The 24,226-nt window shown below is 39.2% G+C and overlaps 1 protein-coding gene and 3 long non-coding RNA genes across 4 annotated transcripts; 2 read left to right on the forward strand and 2 right to left on the reverse strand.

Moving 5' to 3' along the window:
* The first annotated feature begins 1,813 nt into the window (after window positions 1-1,813).
* LOC135348613 (anaphase-promoting complex subunit 1-like) lies at window positions 1,814-9,001 on the forward strand. Its single transcript, XM_064546886.1, has 6 exons — window positions 1,814-2,010; window positions 2,074-2,257; window positions 4,661-4,773; window positions 5,085-8,493; window positions 8,605-8,709; window positions 8,966-9,001. Exons 1-4 carry the CDS (start codon window positions 1,876-1,878, stop codon window positions 5,298-5,300), a joined length of 648 nt encoding a protein of 215 aa, XP_064402956.1. The 5' UTR covers window positions 1,814-1,875; the 3' UTR covers window positions 5,301-8,493; window positions 8,605-8,709; window positions 8,966-9,001.
* Window positions 8,528-9,976, reverse strand: LOC135348614 (uncharacterized). The gene is made up of 5 exons (XR_010398785.1): window positions 9,833-9,976; window positions 9,604-9,678; window positions 9,232-9,298; window positions 8,945-9,055; window positions 8,528-8,691 (listed from the first exon to the last, which is right to left on the reverse strand). It is a non-coding gene; the product is annotated as an uncharacterized LOC135348614 (long non-coding RNA).
* Window positions 9,977-10,188: 212 nt separating this feature from the next.
* On the reverse strand, window positions 10,189-11,313 carry LOC135348615 (uncharacterized). Its single transcript, XR_010398786.1, has 2 exons — window positions 10,557-11,313; window positions 10,189-10,505 (listed from the first exon to the last, which is right to left on the reverse strand). It is a non-coding gene; the product is annotated as an uncharacterized LOC135348615 (long non-coding RNA).
* Window positions 11,314-23,416: 12,103 nt separating this feature from the next.
* LOC135348617 (uncharacterized) lies at window positions 23,417-23,822 on the forward strand. The gene is made up of 3 exons (XR_010398794.1): window positions 23,417-23,559; window positions 23,620-23,699; window positions 23,756-23,822. It is a non-coding gene; the product is annotated as an uncharacterized LOC135348617 (long non-coding RNA).
* The last annotated feature ends 404 nt before the right edge of the window (window positions 23,823-24,226 follow it).

Raw genomic sequence — 24,226 nt, forward strand, 5'->3', positions numbered from 1 at the left:
AGATCTACATGGCAATGCATGAATGCATGTATATAGTGTTTGATTCTAAGATGCTTACACAGTATGTAAATTCTCATCTCACTATAATAGGCCTAGGGTATTAATTTATAATTATTGTGTTTAGAGAATTGAATCCATGATACGACAGTTTTAAATACACTCTTTTGTTTACCTTGCGTCTTGCATCAATATGCTTTATTATCTATACTATAACTATTATTCCCATTTTCAGTTAACAAACTAGATGACAATGCCCATGCATAGGTAAATATCTACCACTCTGAAACAAACAGTATTTCGAGAGCCCACCATGAGCGTTGCGTGACTACCGGTAGCTACGTACGTATACGATCGACCTGAATGACACCTTAATTTTAATTGGGTCATATCAATCAAAATACCGGTTCTTCACCGCAATATACAGGTTAATTTTGCACACATAAAGTGTAAAAAACAAGTGTGCTTTTGCTTCTACTATACATGTTATGTTTTTTTATTCTCAGAACATTCTGTTTTTTGTGACTATAATAATTATGTTCAGTTGCAGCTTTAATTTGAGGGCCCATATGATAATAAATGTAATGGATAGTTCCAAACTTTTGCGCATGCATTGCCTTGGCTCTCGTAACACTCCATTCAGTAATAATTCAAAATGTGTGTAGCCAGCTAAAATGGTGTACATTGTTGTCCCTACACTCGTATCTACTCCCACTTTTTATTGCCTCCCCCAGCGAATACGATCCTGTGTAGTGTGAAATACGAGATTGGTCAGGTGAAGGTGTTCTCAGTGACCGTGGGTGTGGGCTAGTGAGTTCACATACAAGCTTTTGTAAAATTAATGATGTGTCTATAACTTAGTTGTAATCATGGCTTATACTAGCACAGGTCTCTAATTGAACGAGGCAAAGCCAAGTGCTATTTACCTTGCCAGGCGGCTTGTTATGAGTGTGCTATTGATCTCTTTTTAACAATCATACTATTGTGATGCCTCCTTTATTCGAAAACAAGCCCCTGTACAATTAGCTTTATCACTCACTGCATGTACGATTCGTATAATATAGTTACATCATACGATTAAAAATAGTTGCGCTATCTTATCTTTTGCTTCAAATATAATTATGCATATACCAGTATGGCCCGCGAGACTCCCTGCATGAGTGGGGAAGTAATTATAGCCATATTGCCTTATATAGCCATGCAGCTCACTAGATGAGCTTTGCAGGCACACAATGGCACTGCATGAGATTTCCTCGAATGCATGCATTAATCATGCAGTGACTGTAGATTTCTCCTGGCTGTATAGAGTATAACACTGTCATTCAATGTGGAATGTATAATCTATAGTGTATTTAATGTTTTGACCAAGTCTTTTTTTTAACCATTCATAAAAATTGTTTCTTCTTTCCTCCCCTGTAGGCTGGGCCCATTCCAGTGGCCTCTAGAACAAGAAGAGATGGAAACTTCTCACGTCTCAACTGCATGACTTTGAACTGTATACATGAACATAAGTGGCACCTCTTGTTTTAATACCACGACTTGCATCCTACTTGTTTATTTTGCAAGTACATTTCATGTACGCTGTGATTTAATTGTTCTGACAAGCTGTCGTAATGATTATTTAATAGTAGATGTTAAGCTTACTCGATTATGCATGCAGCATGGCAGCTTTGAAGATAAGCTGATGCATAGTTCAAGTTCTATAATAAGAGTGCAGGCTCATGCATGCATGCATGCAGCTAGCCTGTAGAGACTCAGTGTTTGTAGTTTGTGCTCAGTGGGCGTGTTGCAAAGGGAATTTCCCTCATTATGAAAATTGAACGGTAATGATCACAAGTTACTTTGAATCTGTAAAGAAGCCCACGTGGCTTCATCTGCATGGATTTACCTGAATGTGATATGGCTAATCTGAGCAAAGCTTGCAGCAATGTGGCAGCCATCAATCTGAATGTCCTGCACCAGTTCAAACCAGGGAAGCCATCTGAATGGATTTGCAAAAAACCAAACTCAAAAGTATACATTGATTTGCATAATCTTGTAGCTGCTCACTCATACATTTTATTTTGCTTTATGCAGGTCCAGTGGCAGGTGGCGGTTGATCCTGAGACTGGCTCTCAAGACGAGCTGTTCGTGCGAGGCAATCAGGTGGTGTGGTATTGTGGACTGACGCCAGAGTTGAAGATTGCTAGGGTGTCGTACAGTGTGGAGACAACAGTGTTGCAGGCATTGTGGTGTCAGTTTGAGGACAGCTCCAGACATGGTGAGTGAGTGGGAAGGTGTAGTTGTTAAAGCATTGATTAAGGAAGAGAGGGATTGGAAACAGAAGTCCACGCACATGATTCCTTGGCTTTGCATTGAGGGGCGGGGGGACATATTCCATATTCCCAAAACCATCCGTGTTGCCCGCCGCCAAACCCTAGTAAACACTTTTAATTGTTTCAGGCCTTATGGAGACCTTTCTAAGTTCTCCTAAAATTCCATATCTGAGCATTTTGAAGAGTCTGGAATGGTGTAACTACTTTAAATCTACACATAGTTTACAATGAGAGCTAGCTATATAGCTCTGTGTACGACTTTAATATGTATGAATTTATACATTTATTACCCGAGGGTGTGCCGTGGCCAGCAGGTATAGTAGCCCGTTGGTTTGTTTGTTTGTTTGTGACAGGTGAATCTACTCACTTGGTTGCCATGGCGCTGCAATTACAGCATGGATAGCCTTCACACAACAAGTTATTAGTAAACTTCTTTCGTAAGAAGCTAGAACTTGCATGTTGGCTGCCTACCAGCTAGTCTACACGTGGCCTTTATTCGAGGTGTGTGTTTTCAGCTGAAGTGATCCTTTACCAGGAACAATGGAACAGGGTCCCTAAAGTAGAAATCTAGAATTGTGGTTGGTTGCTTCTTTATAGCCAGATTGTACGTATGTGGAGCCATAAGACTCCATACAGGCTAATTCTTTGCTCTTGATATGATTCGAGTCCATGGTGATGTCTCATGCACTACTAAAACTCAATTCTCAATTGTATTGTTCCTGTTAACTTGCTGCATGCTTACTAGCCAGCTTCCATGCTCCTATATACATCTGCATTTATTTCTCAGATTTTTATAGATTCATATCTACAGCTGAAGGTTAGCGCTTCAGTGCTCTAAGTTCAGGATATTTTTTCTGGGAAGAGAAACTTTACGGGGAAAATATACAAAATTTTTGCGCATGCGCAAGCAGTAGCAGGCATCCTTTCCGAGGCCTTGTGAAAGAGGCTAAGTAGTGTCCTGGATCACACATGTCCTTAAAGTATAGAAATGAAATGTAAGCTCGATCAGCAGCAGTTTTATTATACTGACAGTAAGACAATCCTCAATCCGCAACGTACCGTTTCCAGCCTGGATTTTCTTTCCACGTTGGAGTAGACAGCCTCGAGTAAAGTCGGGGCAACACGGATAGTTATTCGAGGTCAAATGAATCCCTTTCTTCCTTTATCTTTGGTTAAAGGTACACTTACTAGTTAAACATGAAAGCACCGCGGGTGCTGATTCCTCGGTGGAGGTGTCAAAGCTACATAACATAAAGCTATTATAATAGTAGCTTTATATACACAATCATGATGAACATTACTATTTTGCACTTGCTGCATGCAAACTCAAAGAGTGGGTAATGATCGACCATGATTGTGTTAAAAACGATCGATGCCAAAAGTTCAGGTCTAAAATTAATGGCTGCATCAGCAGAGCCTTGCAGCTCTCTTCTCACTCTTGCAGCTTCCAATTGCTAGCGTTCTAGTGCAGAGCTAACTACTAAGTAGAGTAGCAACACTCCATGGACAAGTTTTGCTACGCACTCTTCTGAAAAGGCTGCAATGGCATTCCAAGTAAGCAAAACTAGGCATAACTTGAGAACGAAGCATTATTTTGCAAATCCACGAATTAAAATCCAAGAAAACATGACTAGAAGCCTATAGAAACTCTTACTTGCACTTCATTGATCCTTGAGCAGCTGTAGCAGTCTACACAAACACACTACCGTATACCTTGCTTGCGCATGCGCACCGAGGCATAAAAATAGGAAGTAGGAACGGAGATGTTTTGTGAAATTGTGTTAAAAAAGGTCACTCAGTAGTTGTATTCTCAACTTGGTGTTCTGCAGTTGAGCTTCGCTAGTTTAACCGTCAATTTGGTGACCGCTGACCTATGGGTGTGGTTTTGATTAATCTAGAAGTATCTGCCTAGTGCTAGCAGCGGTGAGCCCAAGGCCTAGCTAAGTAAGTAGACAAGTATAGCAAGATCCAAGCTGTACACATGCAGCACTACGCTGTACCATGAACCTAACCTTATAGGTATAGACCACAACTAGAGCTACAAGACAAGTTCGTACAGAAATACAGGCCATACACATTATAGCCTAGTCGGCATAATAATATTCATGTTCTGCATTATAATCATGTGAAGTTAGTGAAAGAAAAACATTACTTGAGGAACTAAACAACAACAACAATAATTATGTGAGAGCGGCTCAATATCTATTCAGAACACAACTACTGAGTGACCTTCAGGGCCACTGTAGTTAAAAGGTGTTTTCATTTTGTAGTCGTCAGTGTCTGAGAGTGGCAGCTCACCACACACACACACACACACACACACACACACACACATGTATGCACTGCAGACACAACAGATGGTGACTGTCAAAAGCTAAGAGGAGTGTGTATAAGAGAGCAGGAGTGCCTCACTCTCTACCTACTCACTGGAGCAGTACACTATGTCACCCTGCCATTTCAGGTGAGCCAACTATTGTGAAAAATTCAATGGATATGAAGACTTTTAAAGCTCCAAATCAAGACACTAAAAATGCTGAGCTTAGTCATTCTACCAGGCCCCTATACTCAGGGGGAATCAAGCCTGAACGTAATTAAAAGGTGTTCTATGGGTTAATTTCAGTACTGGCCACAAGATGCCCCCCACCTAATGTTGTACAGCATGAAACGTGTATCTAGACTCTGGTTTACATAACAAAATTGAATATTAAATGAGCAGATTATAGTCAAAATAAAGTTGCTGTGTCTGAACTCAGCATACTGTCTACTCTCCAGGTTCGGTGTGTTTGGTCCCTTGCCAATGGTCTGCTGGTGGAGAGGAGTATTCCGAGCGATGGTGGGTGTGGTCTAGAGGGTTTGCCTACTCTTTTTACACTCTTGCATCCCTCCGATGACCTTTGCCCTGTTACATCGCGAAGACCAGCAGAAGGTGAGTCGTACATGTTTAGGGGTGTGGTGTCATTGGTGGTTACTTTTAACGAAAAGCAATAGTTTTCATGGTTGATATCCAGAGCAAATTTTCCATGTCCCTCTGTTGTTATGCGCATCGTCATTCATGCACTCCTGGCATCGTACATGGTGTTCTAGCTGTGCTATCATAGTCAACACAATCTGCTCTTTGATCATCTTTCCGATCTTCAGTGTCTTATTTCAGGACTGCAAAGAGCCATACTTTCTACTATTGTGCTCGCAGTGAAGCAATTTCTTAGCTTGATGTGATGCGTTTGAAAATCATAGCATTCAGTAGGACAGCTATAGTTTGCTAGTTAGCACTTTTGCTAACTTCTGTAGCTGCTGCTCGGCACAGTTTTGCGATCTAAGGCAAATAAGTCGCAATTCCATGTAGCTGGACAACAGCCTAGATATTCATGTGCATGATACACATCAGCGCAGGGTTTCATCTAGGATTTTAAGTTTGGGGAGGGGAAGCTTGGAAAGGTTGTGCGCAAAAAATTTAAGGTCATGCCCACTTCCGGTCGTAACACCCCCTATAATTATTGTTATTAGTTAGCTATTTAAATCATTATAATTGACAGGCAACTCCATGTAACTTGGTATAGAACACTAAACCATGTACTAAATATACAAATAATTGTGGTAAGGAAGATGATGACCAAAATTCACGATAAAATTGTCAACTTTTTGCACCAAATCATCAAAGATAATATTATCTTTGATGATTTAGTGCAAAAACGTTGACCTCGGAAATTGTCCACTAATAAGGCAAATCTCGTGAGCTAGTTAGAGAACAATAATTGTGTATGGTTTTTGTTGCCACAGTAAAAGTGTAGCGTATCATGTAGTCATTTTTACTTGGTTTTTGGGTACAGGTAATCACTTTGTTACCTAGCCGTGTGTGTAGTATAGATATTTGAGGTAACACATACAATTTGAAAGCTGTTTGTGCAGTAAATTGTATAGTTTGAAAGTTTGTTATAATTATAGTCAATCGAATGGATGTAATAGAAGTCTTTGTTACAGATGACTGTTAGCCCACAAAGTAGACTATAATGTGTTAGATAAATATGTTTAGTGAAGCCCACAAAATAGAACATGTATGTATAGTTTTATATGGGTCATTTATACATTTAAACATCACAAAACTGTTCTTGAATTTGTGGTAATGGTTGAGGTGTTGATGGAGCAAGCAAGAGCATGCCTGCTTGCTGAATTCCTGACCTAGCACGATATAAGGTTGAGGTGTAAAGAGAAAATCATGACCTAGCATGTTAACTATGTCAAGTTCTAGTGGTCTCCAAGACCCAGCTGTAGCTAAATTGCAAAACAATTCAGTGTGATTTTAGAAACTTTAACGGATAAATGAAGAGGTATATATCACCATGTGATTACCGTATATCTTCTAAATTTATCGGTAATTACCCCGGACACTTTTTGGGGCAATTTTTGTTGTTCTAATACAACGGACACTCCAGTTCTTTAATAATTATTACGGACAATACCTTTAAAAGTTGAGTTACGTTCATAGACTGCAAGTAAGACTTAGAGTGCTTGCAGTTGAGTAGCTAGTTTTAGATAGCTAGTGCAACTATTCAGTCACACACTGTTCTATTAAACTTAGCTAGCTCGCATGCAGCTGCTTGCTTGTTCTAATTATTCCGGACACTTCGCATGCTCTATAAAAATCTGTTCCAATTATACTCGGACAATTTCCAAAATAATTATTTTCTGCGGTCCGATAAGATATACGGTACCTCTATTTGTTTGTGATTCGCTTTTTCAACCTTTGAATTTACAAGGTTTTGCTATAATATTATGCTGACAACCACACTGGGGGGTACTTATTGATGCAAATTTGCCACACAAGCAGTTAGCACTCAAGATGTAGAGCTGGATATTCATTTTCACGTGCATTGGTGTATACCTATACTGTATAATTAAGCCTTGGTGTGCGCATGCGCAAGCGAGGTATACGGTAGTGTGTTTGTGTGTCTGTGTAGACTGTTGCTGCCCATGCAAGGATCAATGATTCAGAAATGCAAGTAAGAGTTTCTATAGGCTTCTCGTCACGTTAGATTGCAATTTGTGGATTTGTAAAATAATGCTTTGTTCTCGAGTTACTGATATAGCTAGGTTTTGCTTGCTTGGAATGCCATTGTAGCCTTTTTCAGAACAGTGCGTAGCAAAACCTGTCCATGGAGTGTTGCTATACTCTACCTTAGAGTCTGCAAAGCTGCATTTAGCTGTTTCATGCAGCCATTAATTTATGGATTTTGAACTTTCAGCAACCTTTTTAGAAACGATCATGGTTGATGATTTCCCACTTTTGCACCAATGTAAATTTAAAAGCTAGATCTAGTAGCTTCATATGTTAGGTGCCTCCACTGAGGCCGCGATGCTTTCATTACTGGCACGGAATTATGTGCGTATAAATTATCGTCTTTTCAGGCTGTTCCTTCATCAAGTATACTATAGATGATGTCGTTGCTGCTCAAAATAGGTCAACATTAGAGGCACATGGTGCTCATTTTTATAAACGTCACTTATCTGATAAAGAGGATGGATGCGTCACAAAGGATGGATGCAAAAAACTTAAGATTGTGTGCTTTATATTAGAGTATGCATCCAATACACATGCATGTACTTACTTTCTGTCTATGTGTATACATGTGTATAGTGAGACATTGTGATGAAGGATGTATGTTTGTTGGTTGTTGATGCCTTCTATGTTGATGTCTAGTCTGTGGTTATGATATTACATGGTTGAGGGGGCAAGCAAGAGCATGCCTGTTGGAACTGATTACCTTGCACATTTAACTGGTTTGTAAACTGATGGTGTATAAAAAATGTGAATCCTTCTAGTTGCACATGTTTAGTTCATACTGTCCTGTTAGTTAACGCTACTACTACGTCCAGTTACTGTTCAGGTAAGTATATATGCAGTCAAAACTTCGTACTGTGCAGAAAATATTTTGGCAATACACGCTTGAATATGTAGCTAGTTTACAAATTAAATATTAATTATTGGCATGAACAAACACTATCAAAATATTATATAGAGCTACTAGCATGGCTAAGAGGCCACACTAGATCAGTGAGGAGGTGCTGCATGAAATTGTAGGCTACCCACTAGCCAGAGTACAGCAAGGTAACAGAGATGTGCCAGTCATGGAGGGCAGTGATGATGAGTTTTCTGATTGAGAACAGTTTGGAGAGGAGCTTGAAGGTAAATGCAATAAATAAAATGGCTTCACTCAATGTATAGAATAAAAACAAGATTATCAAATACCCGGTACAGTACAACAATAATTACAACAATAAATTATCAAAAATGTAGATCTGGATAGGACATTGACACTGCATGAGCTGAGCACTGTTGTGAAAGTCCTACCACCAACGTCAACCTTCCTGTACATGGCATTGTCTGTGCGCGTGTATGTGTGTAAGTGGATTTGTGTGTGTGTGTATGTGTGTAAGTGGATTTGTGTGTGTGTGTGTGTGTGTGTGTTTGCGTACGTATGTGTGTGTGTGTGTGTTTGCGTACGTATGTGTGTGTGTTTGCGTGCGTGTGTGTGTGTGTGTGTGTGTGTGTGCGTGTGTGTGTGTGTTTGCGTGCGTGCGTGTGTGTGTTTGCGTGTGTGTGTGTGTGTGTGCTTGTATGTGTGCGTGTGTCTAACCGTGTATTCTACTCTTGACAGAGGCGACTCCAAGGTACTCCAAAAGGGACCCAGTGGCAGTGCATAGTGTGACAGCAAAGTATCAGCAGTAGCCACAGACACTTTTTATATCTATTGTTAGTTACGCAAAGAATTATAATCGTTACTGATGGTAAAAAAAATGTTTTTCAAGGTTCGAAGAACAAAAGGCGAGGCTATTATTTTACTATTCAAGGACTATATAATTATAACGAGTTCTAAACATAATGTTGGTGTAGTCAACAAACGTAATACGTATCCTGGCTCACCTCGTTGCTACTGCCACTGTCACTGTACATACGTGGCCCCACCTCTGATTATTGGATCCAGTCACACCTACATGTAGTGTACATACGTACATAAAGAAGGCTAATCAATGCTGCTTAGCACTACCAATTCTAGATACAACTACTATCTACCATGTACAGTCAGTACCAGACCATAGAGCTTCTAGCAATTCTACAAACGCATGCAACAAGTACAAACAAGTACTGTAGCAACTACAACCGGTTGTATTTTTAATATTAATTTTATGGGCCTGATTTTAAATAAATTGAAGTCTATAATAGGTGATGCAGGCCCTAAAGTAGACTCTAAACATTCAGTAGAGTCAACATACAGCTTAGGAAGCTTGTACTCACCTTTTTACCACTGTCACTGTTTCTCTTTACACATAGCTGCCTCAGGTTATAAGCCACACCCAGTACCTTGTGTAGCTGCACAGAAAAAGGCTAAGCAACGCTTCTCAGCACTACAAACTCTACAGCTACGTCCTATATACTTACTACAATAAGTATTAGGCTGTATGAAGCTTCTAGCGAATCTAAAAAGCCATGTAACAAAGCAGTATTATACGTAACTACTACTTACCGCTTGACAGAAGCAGATCACAGCCAATCCTTCGAGATAGTAAGCGATTCGGGCATCATCTTGTAGATCTTTGACTGGTCTTTCTTCCTAGTCTAACTTGCACAATCAAAAGTCGAAGCGCTTTCAAGTTACGAACAGTTTTCTAAGAACTGATTAATTTGTGCATTTTTTAAAAATCAATATGGCTGCGGGGGTGTTCCCGCAACGTGACGTCATGGCGTATAATCGGTTGACTAGCCTAGCCTCGATCCCAGGCCGAGTTTTCGCTTTTATAACGGTTAGGCGAACAACTGGGCCTGGTACTAGTTGTCTGCGCATGCGTCAAATTTTCATTGTATATTTGTGGTCGGCAAAAATATTTAATAAATCAATAATACAAATTTGTACACAGAAAATGCACAGAGTGAGTACACAAAAGATGCACATAGGGAGCTGCTTCACAAAGGCCTGGGGAGTTGCCAGTTGTGCTGCAGCACAATTACAGTGACCCAGGGCAACTTCAGGATGATTGAATGCCTTCAAATTACGTTTCAAAAAGATTTAGCAGGCTGCTGGACTTCTCTGATTCTAGGCCCCAACTCGTAACTCATTGCTTGAGAAAACGTAGATTCTCTTGATGTCTCTGAGCTACCCAGCAACGCTCAAATGAGCAGGTCATACTCCAGTCCTGTGTCTGTGAGTATAGGACAATATTAAAAGAAACCAAAGACGGTTAAACCCTTACCTCAAACTGTCCAGTCTCGTCCGTTAGTATAGCCAAGAGGAGCACTGTTGGGATAGTTGGATATTAGCCATTGCTCCTGTACAGAGAAGTAGACATTTTAAATACGTGTAGATCTATACATATTAAATTTCTCGGTTATAGTGTCATTGTCGACGAGCTGATGATGGCAGCACCAAGTTCTCTAGCTCACACTCTTCACTTGATCCACCATATTAATGATGAAACTATAGTCTACCTACATTCTTGCCAAACATGAACAAGACTTGATAGCATAGCCGGCCATAGTCTCATGAATCAGCCGCCGTTCTTTGGAACCACCGTCTGAGCACTCTTGTCATTGTTTTATGTGCCAAGACGGAATTCCGTCTTGACCAATCAAATTGCAGAAGTCCAGTCAGGTGATGAACTTGGAGGCAGCAAAGAACTGCACTTTGCTCAACGCATTTGGATAATCATTACGCATGCATTACGCATGGTAAACACTTCATACATAGAAGCTGCTACGAAGCATAAGCAAGGCAAGCAGGGGTCCTTGGGCACAGATTTAGCACCACAGCAAAACACAAGTAGAGAGAGATGCCTTCGCTTGGCAATTTGTATAACAATTAGGAAATATGTGTGGGCGTAAGATCACGAATTTAATTACATTCCATTGGTTTTGTGAGCAATCAACATTCCATTTTGAAATGACTTCATGACAAGAGTGCTCAGACGGTGGTTCCAAAAGAACAGCGGCTGATTCATGAGACTAAGCCGGCCATAGGGCCCACACAAAAATATCTGACCTTAACAAGCTTGACAAAGCTTTATACCTCTTCCCTTGTTGTTCAGTCTTCAGAATAAGCTTCAGAGAAGAGAGAAGCTTCAGCTAAGAGCCATTCCAATCGATTCCAATAATGATAAAACGGGAACTGACTTCTAGTACACGATAGTACACGAATATAAATGTCACGAAAGTGAACGAGAATATCCATTCGTCAGAATCTGACAAACGACTGACGCATGCGCAGACAACTAGTACCAGGCCCAGTTGTTCGCCTAACCGTTATAAAAGCGAAAACTCGGCCTGGGATCGAGGCTATTGACTAGCCTCGATCCCAGGCCGAGTTTTCGCTTTTATAACGGTTAGGCAAACAACTGGGCCTGGTACTAGTGTCTGTGCATGCGTCAAATTTTCATTGTATATTTGTGGTCGGCAAAAATATTTAATAAATCAATAATAGAAATTTGTACACAGAAAATGCACAGAGTGAATACACAAAAGATGCACATAGGGAGATGCTTCACAAAGGCCTGGGGAGTTGCCAGTTGTGCTGCAGCACAATTACAGTGACCTAGGGCAACTTCAGGATGATTGAATGCCTTCAAATTACGTTTCAAAAAGATTTAGCAGGCTGCTGGACTTCTCTGATTCTAGGCCCCAACTCGTAACTCATTGCTTGAGAAAACGTAGATTCTCTTGATGTCTCTGAGCTACCCAGCAACGCTCGAATGAGCAGGTCATACTCCAGTCCTGTGTCTGTGAGTATAGGACAATATTAAAAGAAACCAAAGACGGTTAAACCCTTACCTCAAACTGTCCAGTCTCGTCCGTTAGTATAGCCAAGAGGAGCACTGTTGGGATAGCTGGATATTAGCCATTGCTCCTGTACAGAGAAGTAGACATTTTAAATACGTGTAGATCTATACATATTAAATTTCTCGGTTATAGTGTCATTGTCGACGAGCTGATGATGGCAGCACCAAGTTCTCTAGCTCACACTCTTCACTTGATCCACCATATTAATGATGAAACTATAGTCTACCTACATTCTTGCCAAACATGAACAAGACTTGATAGCATAGCCGGCCATAGGGCCCACACAAAAATATCTGACCTTAACAAGCTTGACAAAGCTTTATACCTCTTCCCTTGTTGTTCAGTCTTCAGAATAAGCTTCAGAGAAGAGAGAAGCTTCAGCTAAGAGCCATTCCAATCGATTCCAATAATGATAAAACGGGAACTGACTTCTAGTACACGATAGTACACGAATATAAATGTCACAAAAGTGAACGAGAATATCCATTCGTCAGAATCTGACGAACGACTGACACATGCGCATGTAGGACCAGAAAGCCAGAAATCGGAAAAGGCGGAAGTGAAAGGTAAATGAGTGGGCGTAGCAGGGCAATGCATTCCAAGGTTAACCCTTGACTTTGCACAGATGTAATGAGATATCCTCTTGCCTAATCACTCTACTAGTCTATGTAAGTAAGTAGAAAGCTGGCCAGCCTAGTTTTAAGTAGACTCTCCATTGTCTGCAGTATAGACTTGATATAATAGCTAGCTACTTGCACATGTCTGCAGTAGACTCTAGCTAGCTACATGCACAATGACTGAATTAATTATGTCTGTACACTGAGCTAGATTTAGTATGAATTTAACATTATCATTTTAATTCAGCCAGTCACCTAACTCCTACTTATACTCCCCAATTTATTGTCCAGAGGTTATTTGGCTCTATACTGAAACACCCCGAGCCACTTTTCTGACTTTCTGAGAGCCATGATTATAGAACGGGAACTGGAATAATTATGTTCAATCCTGGTCTATATACAAGCAATTAAGTATATCAGCCAATAAGTTATGTTGATATACTCAAGTTACTTTAATCAACTGGAACTTGCTGAGCAACTTTTCTGACTTTCCGAGAACAGTGGTTCGTTAACGAGAACCCTGAAAAATAATATATTCAGTGCTGGTCTATAGACATGCATACAGATATCAGCTAGTATAATTATGGTGATATATACTCTTCTGAGGTTATTTGAATCGACTGGAACTTGCTGAGCAACTTTTCTGACTTTCCGAGAGCAGTGGTTCGTTAACGGGAACCCTGAAAAATAATATATTCAGTGCTGGTCTAGACATGCATGCAGATATCAGCCAGTACGTTGATATATATACTCAAGTTTACAATTCTGGGGTTACTTTAAGCGACTGGAACTTGCTAAGAAACTTTTCTGACTTTCCGAGAGCAGTTTCGTTAACGGGAATCCAGAAAAATAACATATTCAGTGCTGGTCTAGACATGCATGCAGATATCAGCCAGTATGTTGATATATACTCAAGTTTACAATTTCTGAGGTTACTTTAAGCGACTGGAACTTGCTAAGCAACTTTTCTGACTTTCCGAGAGCAGTGGTTCGTTAACGGGAATCCAGAAAAATAACATATTCAGTGCTGGTCTATAGACATGCATGCAGATATCAGCCAGTATGTTGATATATACTCAAGTTTACAATTCTGAGGTTACTTTAATCGACTGGAACTTGCTAAGCAACTTTTCTGACTTTCCGAGAGCAGTGGTTCGTTAACGGGAATCCAGAAAAATAACATATTCAGTGCTGGTCTAGACATGCATGCAGATATCAGCCAGTATGTTGATATATACTCAAGTTTACAATTCTGAGGTTACTTTAAGCGACTGGAACTTGCTAAGCAACTTTTCTGACTTTCCGAGAGCAGTGGTTTGTTAACGGGAATCCAGAAAAATAACATATTCAGTGCTGGTCTAGACATGCATGCAGATATCAGCCAGTATGTTGATATATACTCAAGTTTACAATTCTGAGGTTACTTTAATCGACTGGAACTTGCTAAGCAACTTTTCTGACTTTCCGAGAGCAGTGGTTCGTTAACGGGAATCCAGAAAAATAACATATTCAGTGCTGGTCTATAGACATGCATGCAGATATCAGCCAGTATGGTGATATATACTCAAGTTTACAATTCTGAGGTTACTTTAATCGACTGGAACTTGCTAAGCAACTTTTCTGACTTTCCGAGAGCAGTGGTTCGTTCACGTGAATCCAGAAAAATAACATATTCAGTGCTGGTCTATAGACATACATGCAGATATATCAGCCAGTATGTTGATATATACTCAAGTTTACAATTCTGAGGTTACTTTAATCGACTGGAACTTGCTAAGCAACTTTTCTGACTCTCCGAGAGCAGTGGTTCGTTAACGGGAATCCAGAAAAATAACATATTCAGTGCTTGTCTAGACATGCATGCAGATATATCAGCCAGTATGTTGATATATACTCAAGTTTACAATTCTGAGGTTACTTTAATCGACTGGAACTTGCTAAGCAACTTTTCTGACTTTCCGAGAGCAGTGGTTCGTTAACGGGAATCCAAAATAATAACATATTCAGTGCTGGTCTATAGACATGCATGCAGATATCAGCCAGTATGTTGATATATACTCAAGTTTACAATTCTGAGGTTACTTTAATCGACTGGAACTTGCTAAGCAACTTTTCTGACTTTCCGAGAGCAGTGGTTCGTTAACGGGAATCCAGAAAAATAACATATTCAGTGCTGGTCTATAGACATGCATGCAGATATCAGCCAGTATGGTGATATATACTCAAGTTTACAATTCTGAGGTTACTTTAATCGACTGGAACTTGCTAAGCAACTTTTCTGACTCTCCGAGAGCAGTGGTTCGTTAACGGGAATCCAGAAAAATAACATATTCAGTGCTTGTCTATAGACATGCATGCAGATATATCAGCCAGTATGTTGATATATACTCAAGTTTACAATTCTGAGGTTACTTTAATCGACTGGAACTTGCTAAGCAACTTTTCTGACTTTCCGAGAGCTGTGCTTCCTAAACGGAAACCCAGAAAATATATTTAGTGCTGGTCTTAGACAAGCAGGTAGCAGCCAATACGTTGATACACTCTTCTGAGGTTACTTTTAATCGACTGGGAACTTGCTGAGCAACTTTTCTGACTTTCCGAGAGCAGTGATTTGTAAACGGAAACCCAGAAAATATATTCAGTGCTGGTCTTATAGACAAGCAGGTATCAGCCAATAATTATGTTGATAATACCTAAGTTTACAATTCTGAGGCTATACTTTAATCGACTGCATGGAACTTCCTGGAGCAACTTTTCAGACTTTCCATGTGTAGTGATTCAACTGTATATAATTCATAAAAAGCATTTCTCGGACAAGCAATGCAGGCAGTCAGTCCATCCATACCTTCAGTTATTGTTACTTTACTCAACTAGAACGACTCTTGACGTTCCATGGGCAGTAATTCAAATGTTAATTACAATTTCACTAGATGCAAGATTATTATTCACGGCTCAGTGCAAAGATAGCCTTTTGAGTAAGTTCGTGACAGAAGATTCAATCTCATGAGAAACTGTATTGAGTTCTGACTATAGAGATTGAATCAAAGTGTACGGACTATACATAGACTCTATACTATAATTATAATTTCATTTTGCTGGGCTGATAGACTGGTGTGTACCTGGTTTGTTGCATGACCATGCATGCATCTATATATAGTGTGTTGTCAGCAGCTAATTACTATAGATTTTGCTTGAATAGATGTATAGTATACTGTGTATTGTCTTGATAATTATTTTGATATAATATATATATAGTGTGTGTCATGGGTGTAGACTAAATTCTATACCAGGATCCATGCAACACAGTATATACACAAACAATCCTCATTATAGTCAAGTCCTGGCAGTGTATATATACGTATAGTCTACACCAGTCCTATATATACAATAGGTATATGGACGAGCATGCAGTGACAATGAAGTATATAGGCAGTGATGTGATGCTGCGATTGAAAGACAGTTATGAGAGAGAGTGAGGAAAACTCTCACTGGATAAATACAGGCGTATATAGTTACAACATAAACTATATTGCAAGTAGATAATAATCGCTATAGTTAAGCTTGTAGATTGTACACCATCGTCTCTAGATATATAATTATATGTCCTATATATAACTGTAATGCAGGTGATTCTGGTGCATCCAAGCACTTCCTGACACACAGTATAATTTATGTTGCTTACAGAAGGCAAGCATGATTATATCTCTACCAAAGATTGGATAGCCCCAATAAAAAAGACTTACTACTGTCGTGGCCGTACCGTAACCATACCGTGACAATTAATCTGTCAGTATGTAAAATGAATAATTATGTCAATAATTTTTTTACACCATAATTATAATTAAATACACCAAGCCACAGGTGTTTCAACCATTGACAAAAAGTCTGTCAAAGAAAGAGATTCCATGAAGTGTTCTGGCATTAGCGAAGATGAGGTGCAAAAATAATTATATCAATAGTTCTCGACTCAACCAGAAAATCAAAGGAAGATTTGAGAATAAACCATCCAATGCATTCAAGCAATCCTTTTATAGCATCAAGTTTATATAATGAGCATTATGCATGGACTATCCCTATCCCGTAGACATACAAAGCAAGATAATAATATATATATATACAACGTATACATACCAGACAGGCTTTAATATGGGGCTGTTAAATGTTAATTGTGTCATTGAAACTTAATTATCCAACTGATAGCCTCCCTCACACATATATAGGGCAATATTCTAGATTTATATATTTTAACAGATACACCAGAGAGGCCGGTATAGTGGATCAACCAATCCTTATTACCTTAAGGTGACATATTTTCACAGGTAGATTTGTTTGCGTTTTTACAGTTTTGTACATTTTGCGGTATAATATTTTGCGAAATGTCTATCTGGATACATTAAACAAGAGGGCGGCCAATTATTTGCGAGTATTAATTTTTGCGATTTTACTCTCATTCGCAGAAATAGCAGAAATTAATACACGCAAAAATATGTCACCTTAAGGTATATAACTATACTCCAACCGCCACTTCTTGGTTTTATTCTCTCTCACAGCCAACTATATAGTTATAAGCTGCCTATTTGATCCACAAGTAACTTTTTTTTTACAATTCAAGCTATATAACTTCAGCAGTAGCTACTTCCACCCAATCATCTCCCTAAGCCTCCCAATATGTTAAAACTGCCTGTTTATATAGAACTAAAAACAGACAACATCAGCTATTGTATATACAGACATGCAACGGCCACAACAGCGTCCTTAACTGGTTCACCAAGGAATAAGATATAACGTTAAAAACTTGCATGGATTAAGGAAATATACACTATACTATCAAGCTATGCAAATTAGAGGAACTGCAATTACAAAACCAATCCCTGCATGATCCTAAAATTGATTATGACACACATGCACCTATAGCTAGCACAAACTCTAGCAGCAACCCCAAAAAGCTGTTCTCTAAATCCACTATACCTATGCCCTTGTAACAGATGTATGGTGAACTGCATGCATAAGAACTTACCAGAACTATAGCTATAGCGTTAATAATCTGTCTATAATGTTATGTGTTTGTCCATTACAATTATGTGTTTTATACTCAGCGGCATCATATTAGTGATGCCTGTCTGTCGGTCTCAACTAATTGACAAGCCCTTCTTTCTTTTTATATCATCACCTCTAAATTGAATAATCAAAGAAGACAAGGGAATCTGTATACACGAACAAATTCTTCATTCCAAAGTCTAGTATAATTATATGCATGCATGATATGTATAATTATGTATGCCTATAATATATATCAGCAGAGAAAAACTATACCGATACCTCTATACAAAAATGTGCACAAAGTAACATGACTCGCGCATGTGATGAAGTATACTGTAAACTTACTAGTAATCTCCTAGAAAATGTTGTTAACCGTGACGTTTTTAGGGGTGCATGTACAATGACATCTGATTCTAGCTATATATTCGTTCGCGTTCAACGTTCAGAGCTGCTCACTGCACACTGATAGAAGACTATCTTTTCACAAAAATCATAAATAGAGACAATAGTCGGGTTGATCCTCTTCACTTCCACTCTTTACTCACTGCTAACAAATTCTGTGCGTTGCGTAATGTGTGCGCAAGCTTGCGCAATTGACAGGATATCACGTTACTTTGTGCACAGTTTTGTGTATAGAGGTATTGGTAGTTCGACACTCTTCTCTTCTTATATTATTTATGCTCTTGCCGTTAACGTAGTGCTATATTAATGCGAGATATATACTAACTAATACGAGCGGTTATGATAATTATTACATCGCACAATTAATTAGAGGCCTGCATGCAGGGAACAATTCCCATTGAAATCGTGGCATTTATACTAGACGAAACGGCATAAATAAATGTCACATAACGTTTTATATAGGAGCCTTAAAATTGGCCAAAATACATAATTTTATATGCTCGTATATTATTTCTAGCACAATACGTATACGGTATCTCACATAATACCATGGCATAGTTATAGCCATGGGTACATGTATAACATGCACTCAGCCATTTCATATAATTATCAGTTCACCAATAGTGTGTAATGCCATTCACATGCATGCACATAGTACAGGTAACAGAGCTTTTCCAGTTTGAAAGAGTATGCCCTATATAATTATTTAAATACACTAGCTGAGTTTTGAAAAAAGTGAGACAAATTGTATGACACTATTTAGATGCTTAAAACTACTGGAATGTTTTAACTGCATGTTCCCATATAATATGCATAAATGACCTGATCATGACATCTTCAGCAGATTACATCAAGAACGAAGACATTATCAAACTTCATTCTTCTATAAATAATTCTCATTGGACACATGCATGCATGCAGGACACCATCAATGTGTACATGCAGATACAATCAACTGATTTCATACCTCACAGAATCTATTGGTTTCTAAATTAAACAGTCACATGCATTGCAGTTATAGCAGATCTATATAATTATAATTATATAGAGAATGCACAGTGTTAATTATTACAGCATAAAACAATTTATGCATGCAGTTACCTTGCCCTAGCTGGGATTGAGATGTCTCAGTATAATTATATAGCACTGCTTCGAATAATTTTCACTTTCAGCGTCATAGTGACACACACAACTCAGAACGTCTTTCACACTCAAGCCGAACCAGAAATCCAAAATTAACAAAAATCGAAAATCAGCAAAAAAATCTGGAGACGCAACTGCTGATTGCTTTGTTGCTTTGTGCAAAATGAGATACCTCGAAAAGACATCAATGCGCAAGACATTATCCACTTGCAATTGTACCTAAATTATATGTCTACAGGATAGTCTATCATGCTCATTAGAACTTGATGCTAAGGATTGCTTGAATGCACTGGACGTAATTATTAAAGCATGGTTTTCTCAAATCTTCCTTTAATTTGATTTTCTGGTTGAGTCAAGAACTATTGATATAATTATTTTTGCACCTCTAATGCTCGAATTTCTTTTTAATCTCCCTTTGATGGCATCCTTTTTCTTCTGTACACAACACATGCGCTTTTCTTTCTGGTTGGTTAATGGGTTTCAATTTCACCCACTGACAGATTGTCACGGTATATGTGTATGGTAGTAAGCCTTTATCATTGGGGCGCTCCGATCGTTGGTAGGGATATGCTTGCATGCCTTCCAATATGGGGACAATTATTTTAAGAAACTGGCCTGGCACGTTACCACAAAACTAAAACTATAAACGTAGCATAACCATTACGTAATTAATACACTGTACACATCGACAGTTTAATATGTTGTAACTATAATTATGCCTGTATACCTCTGATTCAGCACATTCTAAGCATTCCTCACTCACTCTCATATCTTTTTCATCTCTAGTATTGCAGCATCATCATGCACTGCCTACCTCATGATAATTATCGTCCTGCTTAATATCCATACCTACATCTATAATTATTGTATAGCTGTAGACTATAATATATACATAACTGGACTTGACTATATAATGAAGATCGTTTGTGTATCATTACTGTGTTGGATCCTGCATGGTATAGAATATACCTTATATTAAGGGGTGTTTCAACAAATGTTCAGGGTTTCCGTTTACGAATCACTGCTTTCGGAAAGTCAACAAGTTCTAGTCAATTAAAGTAACCCCAGAATTGTAAACTTGGGTATATAATTATATAGGTATTAATTGATACATGCTTGTCTAAGAACAGCACTGAACATTTTCAGGGTCAAGTTCCGCACTGCATGCTCTCGGAAAGTCTGAAAAGTTGCTCAGCATGTTCCCAGTCAATTAAATTAACCCGAGAAGAGTGTTGTATCAACATATTGGTTGATACCTGCTGGTCTAAAACCAGCACTAAATATATTTTCTGGGTTTCCGTTTACGAAGCACTGCTCTCGGAAAGTCTGAAAAGTTGCTCAGCAATTTCTTGTCGATTAAAGTAACCTCAATCTTAATTGGGCATATCAACGTATTGGCTGATACCTGCTTGTCTAAGACCATGCAGCACTGACCATATTTTCAGGGTTTCCGTTTACGAATCACTGCTCTCGGAAAGTCTGAAAAGTTTCTCAGCTATAGTTCTTGCTCAGCAAGTTCCAATCGATTAAAGTAACCTCAGAATTTTAAATTTGAGTATAATTATATCAAATACTGGCTGATATCTGCATGCTGAATATATTATTTTTCAGGGTTCCCATTAACGAACCACAGCTCTCGAAAAGTGAAAAAAGTTGCTCAGCAAGTTCCAGTCGATTAAAGTAACCTCAGAATTGTAACTTGAGTATAATTATATAAAATACTGGCTGATACCTGCATGCATGTCTAGACCAGCACTGAATATATTATTTTTCAGGGTTCCCGTTAACAAACCACAGCTCTCGGAAAGTCAGAAAAGTTGCTCAGCAATTAAGTTCCCAGTCGATTAAAGTAACCTCAGAAGAGTCATATTGGCTGATATCAGCATGCATGCATGTCTAGACCAGCACTGAATATATTGTTTTTCAGGGTTCCTGTTAACGAACCACAGCTCTCGGAAAGTCAGAAAAGTTGCTCAGCAAGTTCCAGTCGATTAAAGTAACCTCAGAATTGTAAACTTGAGTATATATATCAACATACTGGCTGATATCTGCATGCATGTCTAAACCAGCACTGAATATATTGTTTTTCAGGGTTCCCGTTAACGAACCACAGCTCTCGGAAAGTCAGAAAAGTTGCTCAGCAAGTTCCAGTCGATTAAAGTAACCTCAGAATTGTAAACTTGAGTATATATATCAACATACTGGCTTATATCTGCATGCATGTCTATAGACCAGCACTGCATGAATATGTTATTTTTCAGGGCTCCCGTTAACGAACCACAGCTCTCGGAAAGTCAGAAAAGTTGCTCAGCAAGTTCCAGTCGATTAAAGTAACCTCAAAATTGTAAATTTGAGTATCACTGAATATATTCAGGGTTCCCGTTAACGAATCACTGCTCTCAGAAAGTCAGAAAAGTTTCTCAGCAAGTTCCAGTATACATAACTTATTGGCTGATACTTGTCTATAGACCAGGACTGAACATAATTATTCCAGTTCCCGTTCTCGAACCACTTTTCTGACTTTCTGAGAGCCATGATTCATGGCTCTCAGAAAGTCAGAAAAGTGGCTCGGCGTGTTCAGTAGAGCCAAATAACCTCAGGACAATAAATTGGGGAGTCAGTATAAGTAGGAGTTAGGTGACTGGCTGAATTAACACACCTTAAAATAATTATGATAATCATACTAAATCTAGCTCAGTGTACAGACATAATTACTGCAGACATGTGCAAGTAGCTAGCTCTATACTGCAGACAATGAAGAGTCTACTTACCTGACTCTTAAAACTAGGCTGGCCAGCTCTTAGCCTCGATTCCAGGCCGCTTGAATAAGGCTTGTTCAAGCGGCCTGGAATCGAGGCTAGCCAGCTCTCTACTTACTAACATACTAGTAGAGTGATCAGGCAAGAGCATCTCATTACATCTGCGCAAAGTCAAGGGTTAACCTTGGAATGCATTGCCCTGCTACGCCCACTCATTTAACCTTCACTTCCGCTTTTTCCGATTTCTGGCTTTCTGGTCCTACATGCGCAGACAACAACTAGTACCAGGCCCAGTTGTTCGCCTAACCGTTATAAAAGCGAAAACTCGGCCTGGGATCGAGGCTACTTAATGACCTGTCCTCACCCGCTATCAATCAGCTCGGTCACCAGATCTGCTTTGTCAGGATCAAAGTGCGGCTGATTCATGAGACTAGCATTCAGTGCGCATGCACTACAAATTCCAGACAAAATTATATGTAGATCTAGATCTATATCTAGCTGCTAGCTCTATGTAAACTGATCAAGAGCTTCTAGATCCTGGTAAATATGGACTCCAGTAAGTTGCAAATTAGTCTCGCAGACCCAGACCCTGAAAGAGGGTCTGGCCAATTTCACCGCACAGAGTTGTGTTGACCGCGCCACAAATATCGTGGCGCTCTAAGTGGCTGATAAGTGTTTGTAGTAAGTTGTGAAACCGCACAACTGCACTGGTAGCTAAAGTAGATTTGGCAAATCTAATTATGTGGTTTCACACATCCGTCCTCTAACCACTAACCACTTATCAATGCAAACAGCCACTTTGACGCTGCACAAGTAGCTAATGTGTAATTTGCCAGACGATAATAATTATATCGGCTGCTCCACGAGACTAGTTGCAAATGGCTCTCAGAGATAATATGTACAGGACATTTTTGTTCCAGAAGATCTGCCAGCAAATGAGAGACAAAGACATGCGCCACCTTCTGTTTACACTGGAGCTGACCATCTCAGATCTGGAACCAACCAGTGTGTTTATCGAGCTGGAGAAGAGGGGTATGTTTTCAGCTTCAAATCTAAAACCATTGGCCAAGATGATGGAAAACATCAACAGAAAAGATTTAGCTAAAGAATTGGAGAAGTATATTAAGAAACAAAAGCCTTGTACTCAGGTAAGCAAATCGAGTAGGCAGGAAGCCTCAGCCTTAGGGCAAATCACAGCAACACTTCAGAGCATACAGCAGGTAACAACTTTACTTTTGGATCAGCTAGAGGGAGTAAAAAGCATTGTTCCCAGTGATGCTCAATACAGTAAGGTTGAACGTGAAATAACGAAGGCAATATAGCCGTGGTTGAGCAGAATCTTCAGCCAAAGATTTCGCTAGCTTCGAGGTCACTACCTCAAGAAAGTATTGACTCGCTGGACTGTGCTAGTCCAACACCCAGCTTAAGTAGTAACTGTAGCAGTCAAGACAAATCTTCCGAAAGTATGTTAATAAATATTTATCATTTGCCATATGCATGCATGGTGTACATTATACATACAGGCATCAAGAAGAGGCCACTTCCCCCAGCACCTTCAGTAGAGTTAGAGGAGAATGAGTACGACGTTCTTGCAAACTCACAGGTACTACTATACACAAACTCTGATCTGTATATATAACCGATAAGCTTTAATTTTAGCCAGATGAAGATGGAGAGCAAGGACAAGAGCTAGAGCAATCCGGTACCTTAAAAAGAGTTGATACTGGAGATAATGGCTCGAGGCTGTTTATTAAAGAGGGAGTCATGAGTGCACTTAATGATACTGACCATTGCCAAACGTACACTGTACTTCATCCTGAAAAAACTCATATTTATGCTCAAGCTTCAGATACTTAAAGGTATGCCGGCATGATGCAAGATCATTGTAACTCTGCATGCATATGATTAAGTTCTCTCTCACTGTAAATGTATAGGTGCTATGTATATATAAGATAAAAGAACAATGGAGATACCGACTCATGCAGCTAGCCTGTAAAAACACCTATATATTGTCTCTACGCATGTCTGGCACATTGCGTGTATTAATTAAGAGTTCATATTACTGTATATAAACACCACTTCTATATAATGATTTTATGTCATGTCATTATTATACTAATTGATGTCCAT

This window comes from Halichondria panicea, chromosome 15, assembly GCF_963675165.1.
Source record: "Halichondria panicea chromosome 15, odHalPani1.1, whole genome shotgun sequence".
Lineage (NCBI taxonomy): Eukaryota > Metazoa > Porifera > Demospongiae > Suberitida > Halichondriidae > Halichondria > Halichondria panicea.

What these genes read in the sequence shown, in the direction of transcription:
- LOC135348613 (XM_064546886.1), top strand. Translation starts at nt 1,876, where the DNA reads ATGGATTTACCTGAATGTGATATGGCTAATCTGAGCAAAGCTTGCAGC. An exon ending in TGAGGACAGCTCCAGACATG is followed by an intron (nt 2,258 to 4,660) that starts GTGAGTGAGTGG and finishes TATGCACTGCAG; the next exon opens with ACACAACAGATGGTGACTGT. An exon ending in ATGTCACCCTGCCATTTCAG is followed by an intron (nt 4,774 to 5,084) that starts GTGAGCCAACTA and finishes TCTACTCTCCAG; the next exon opens with GTTCGGTGTGTTTGGTCCCT.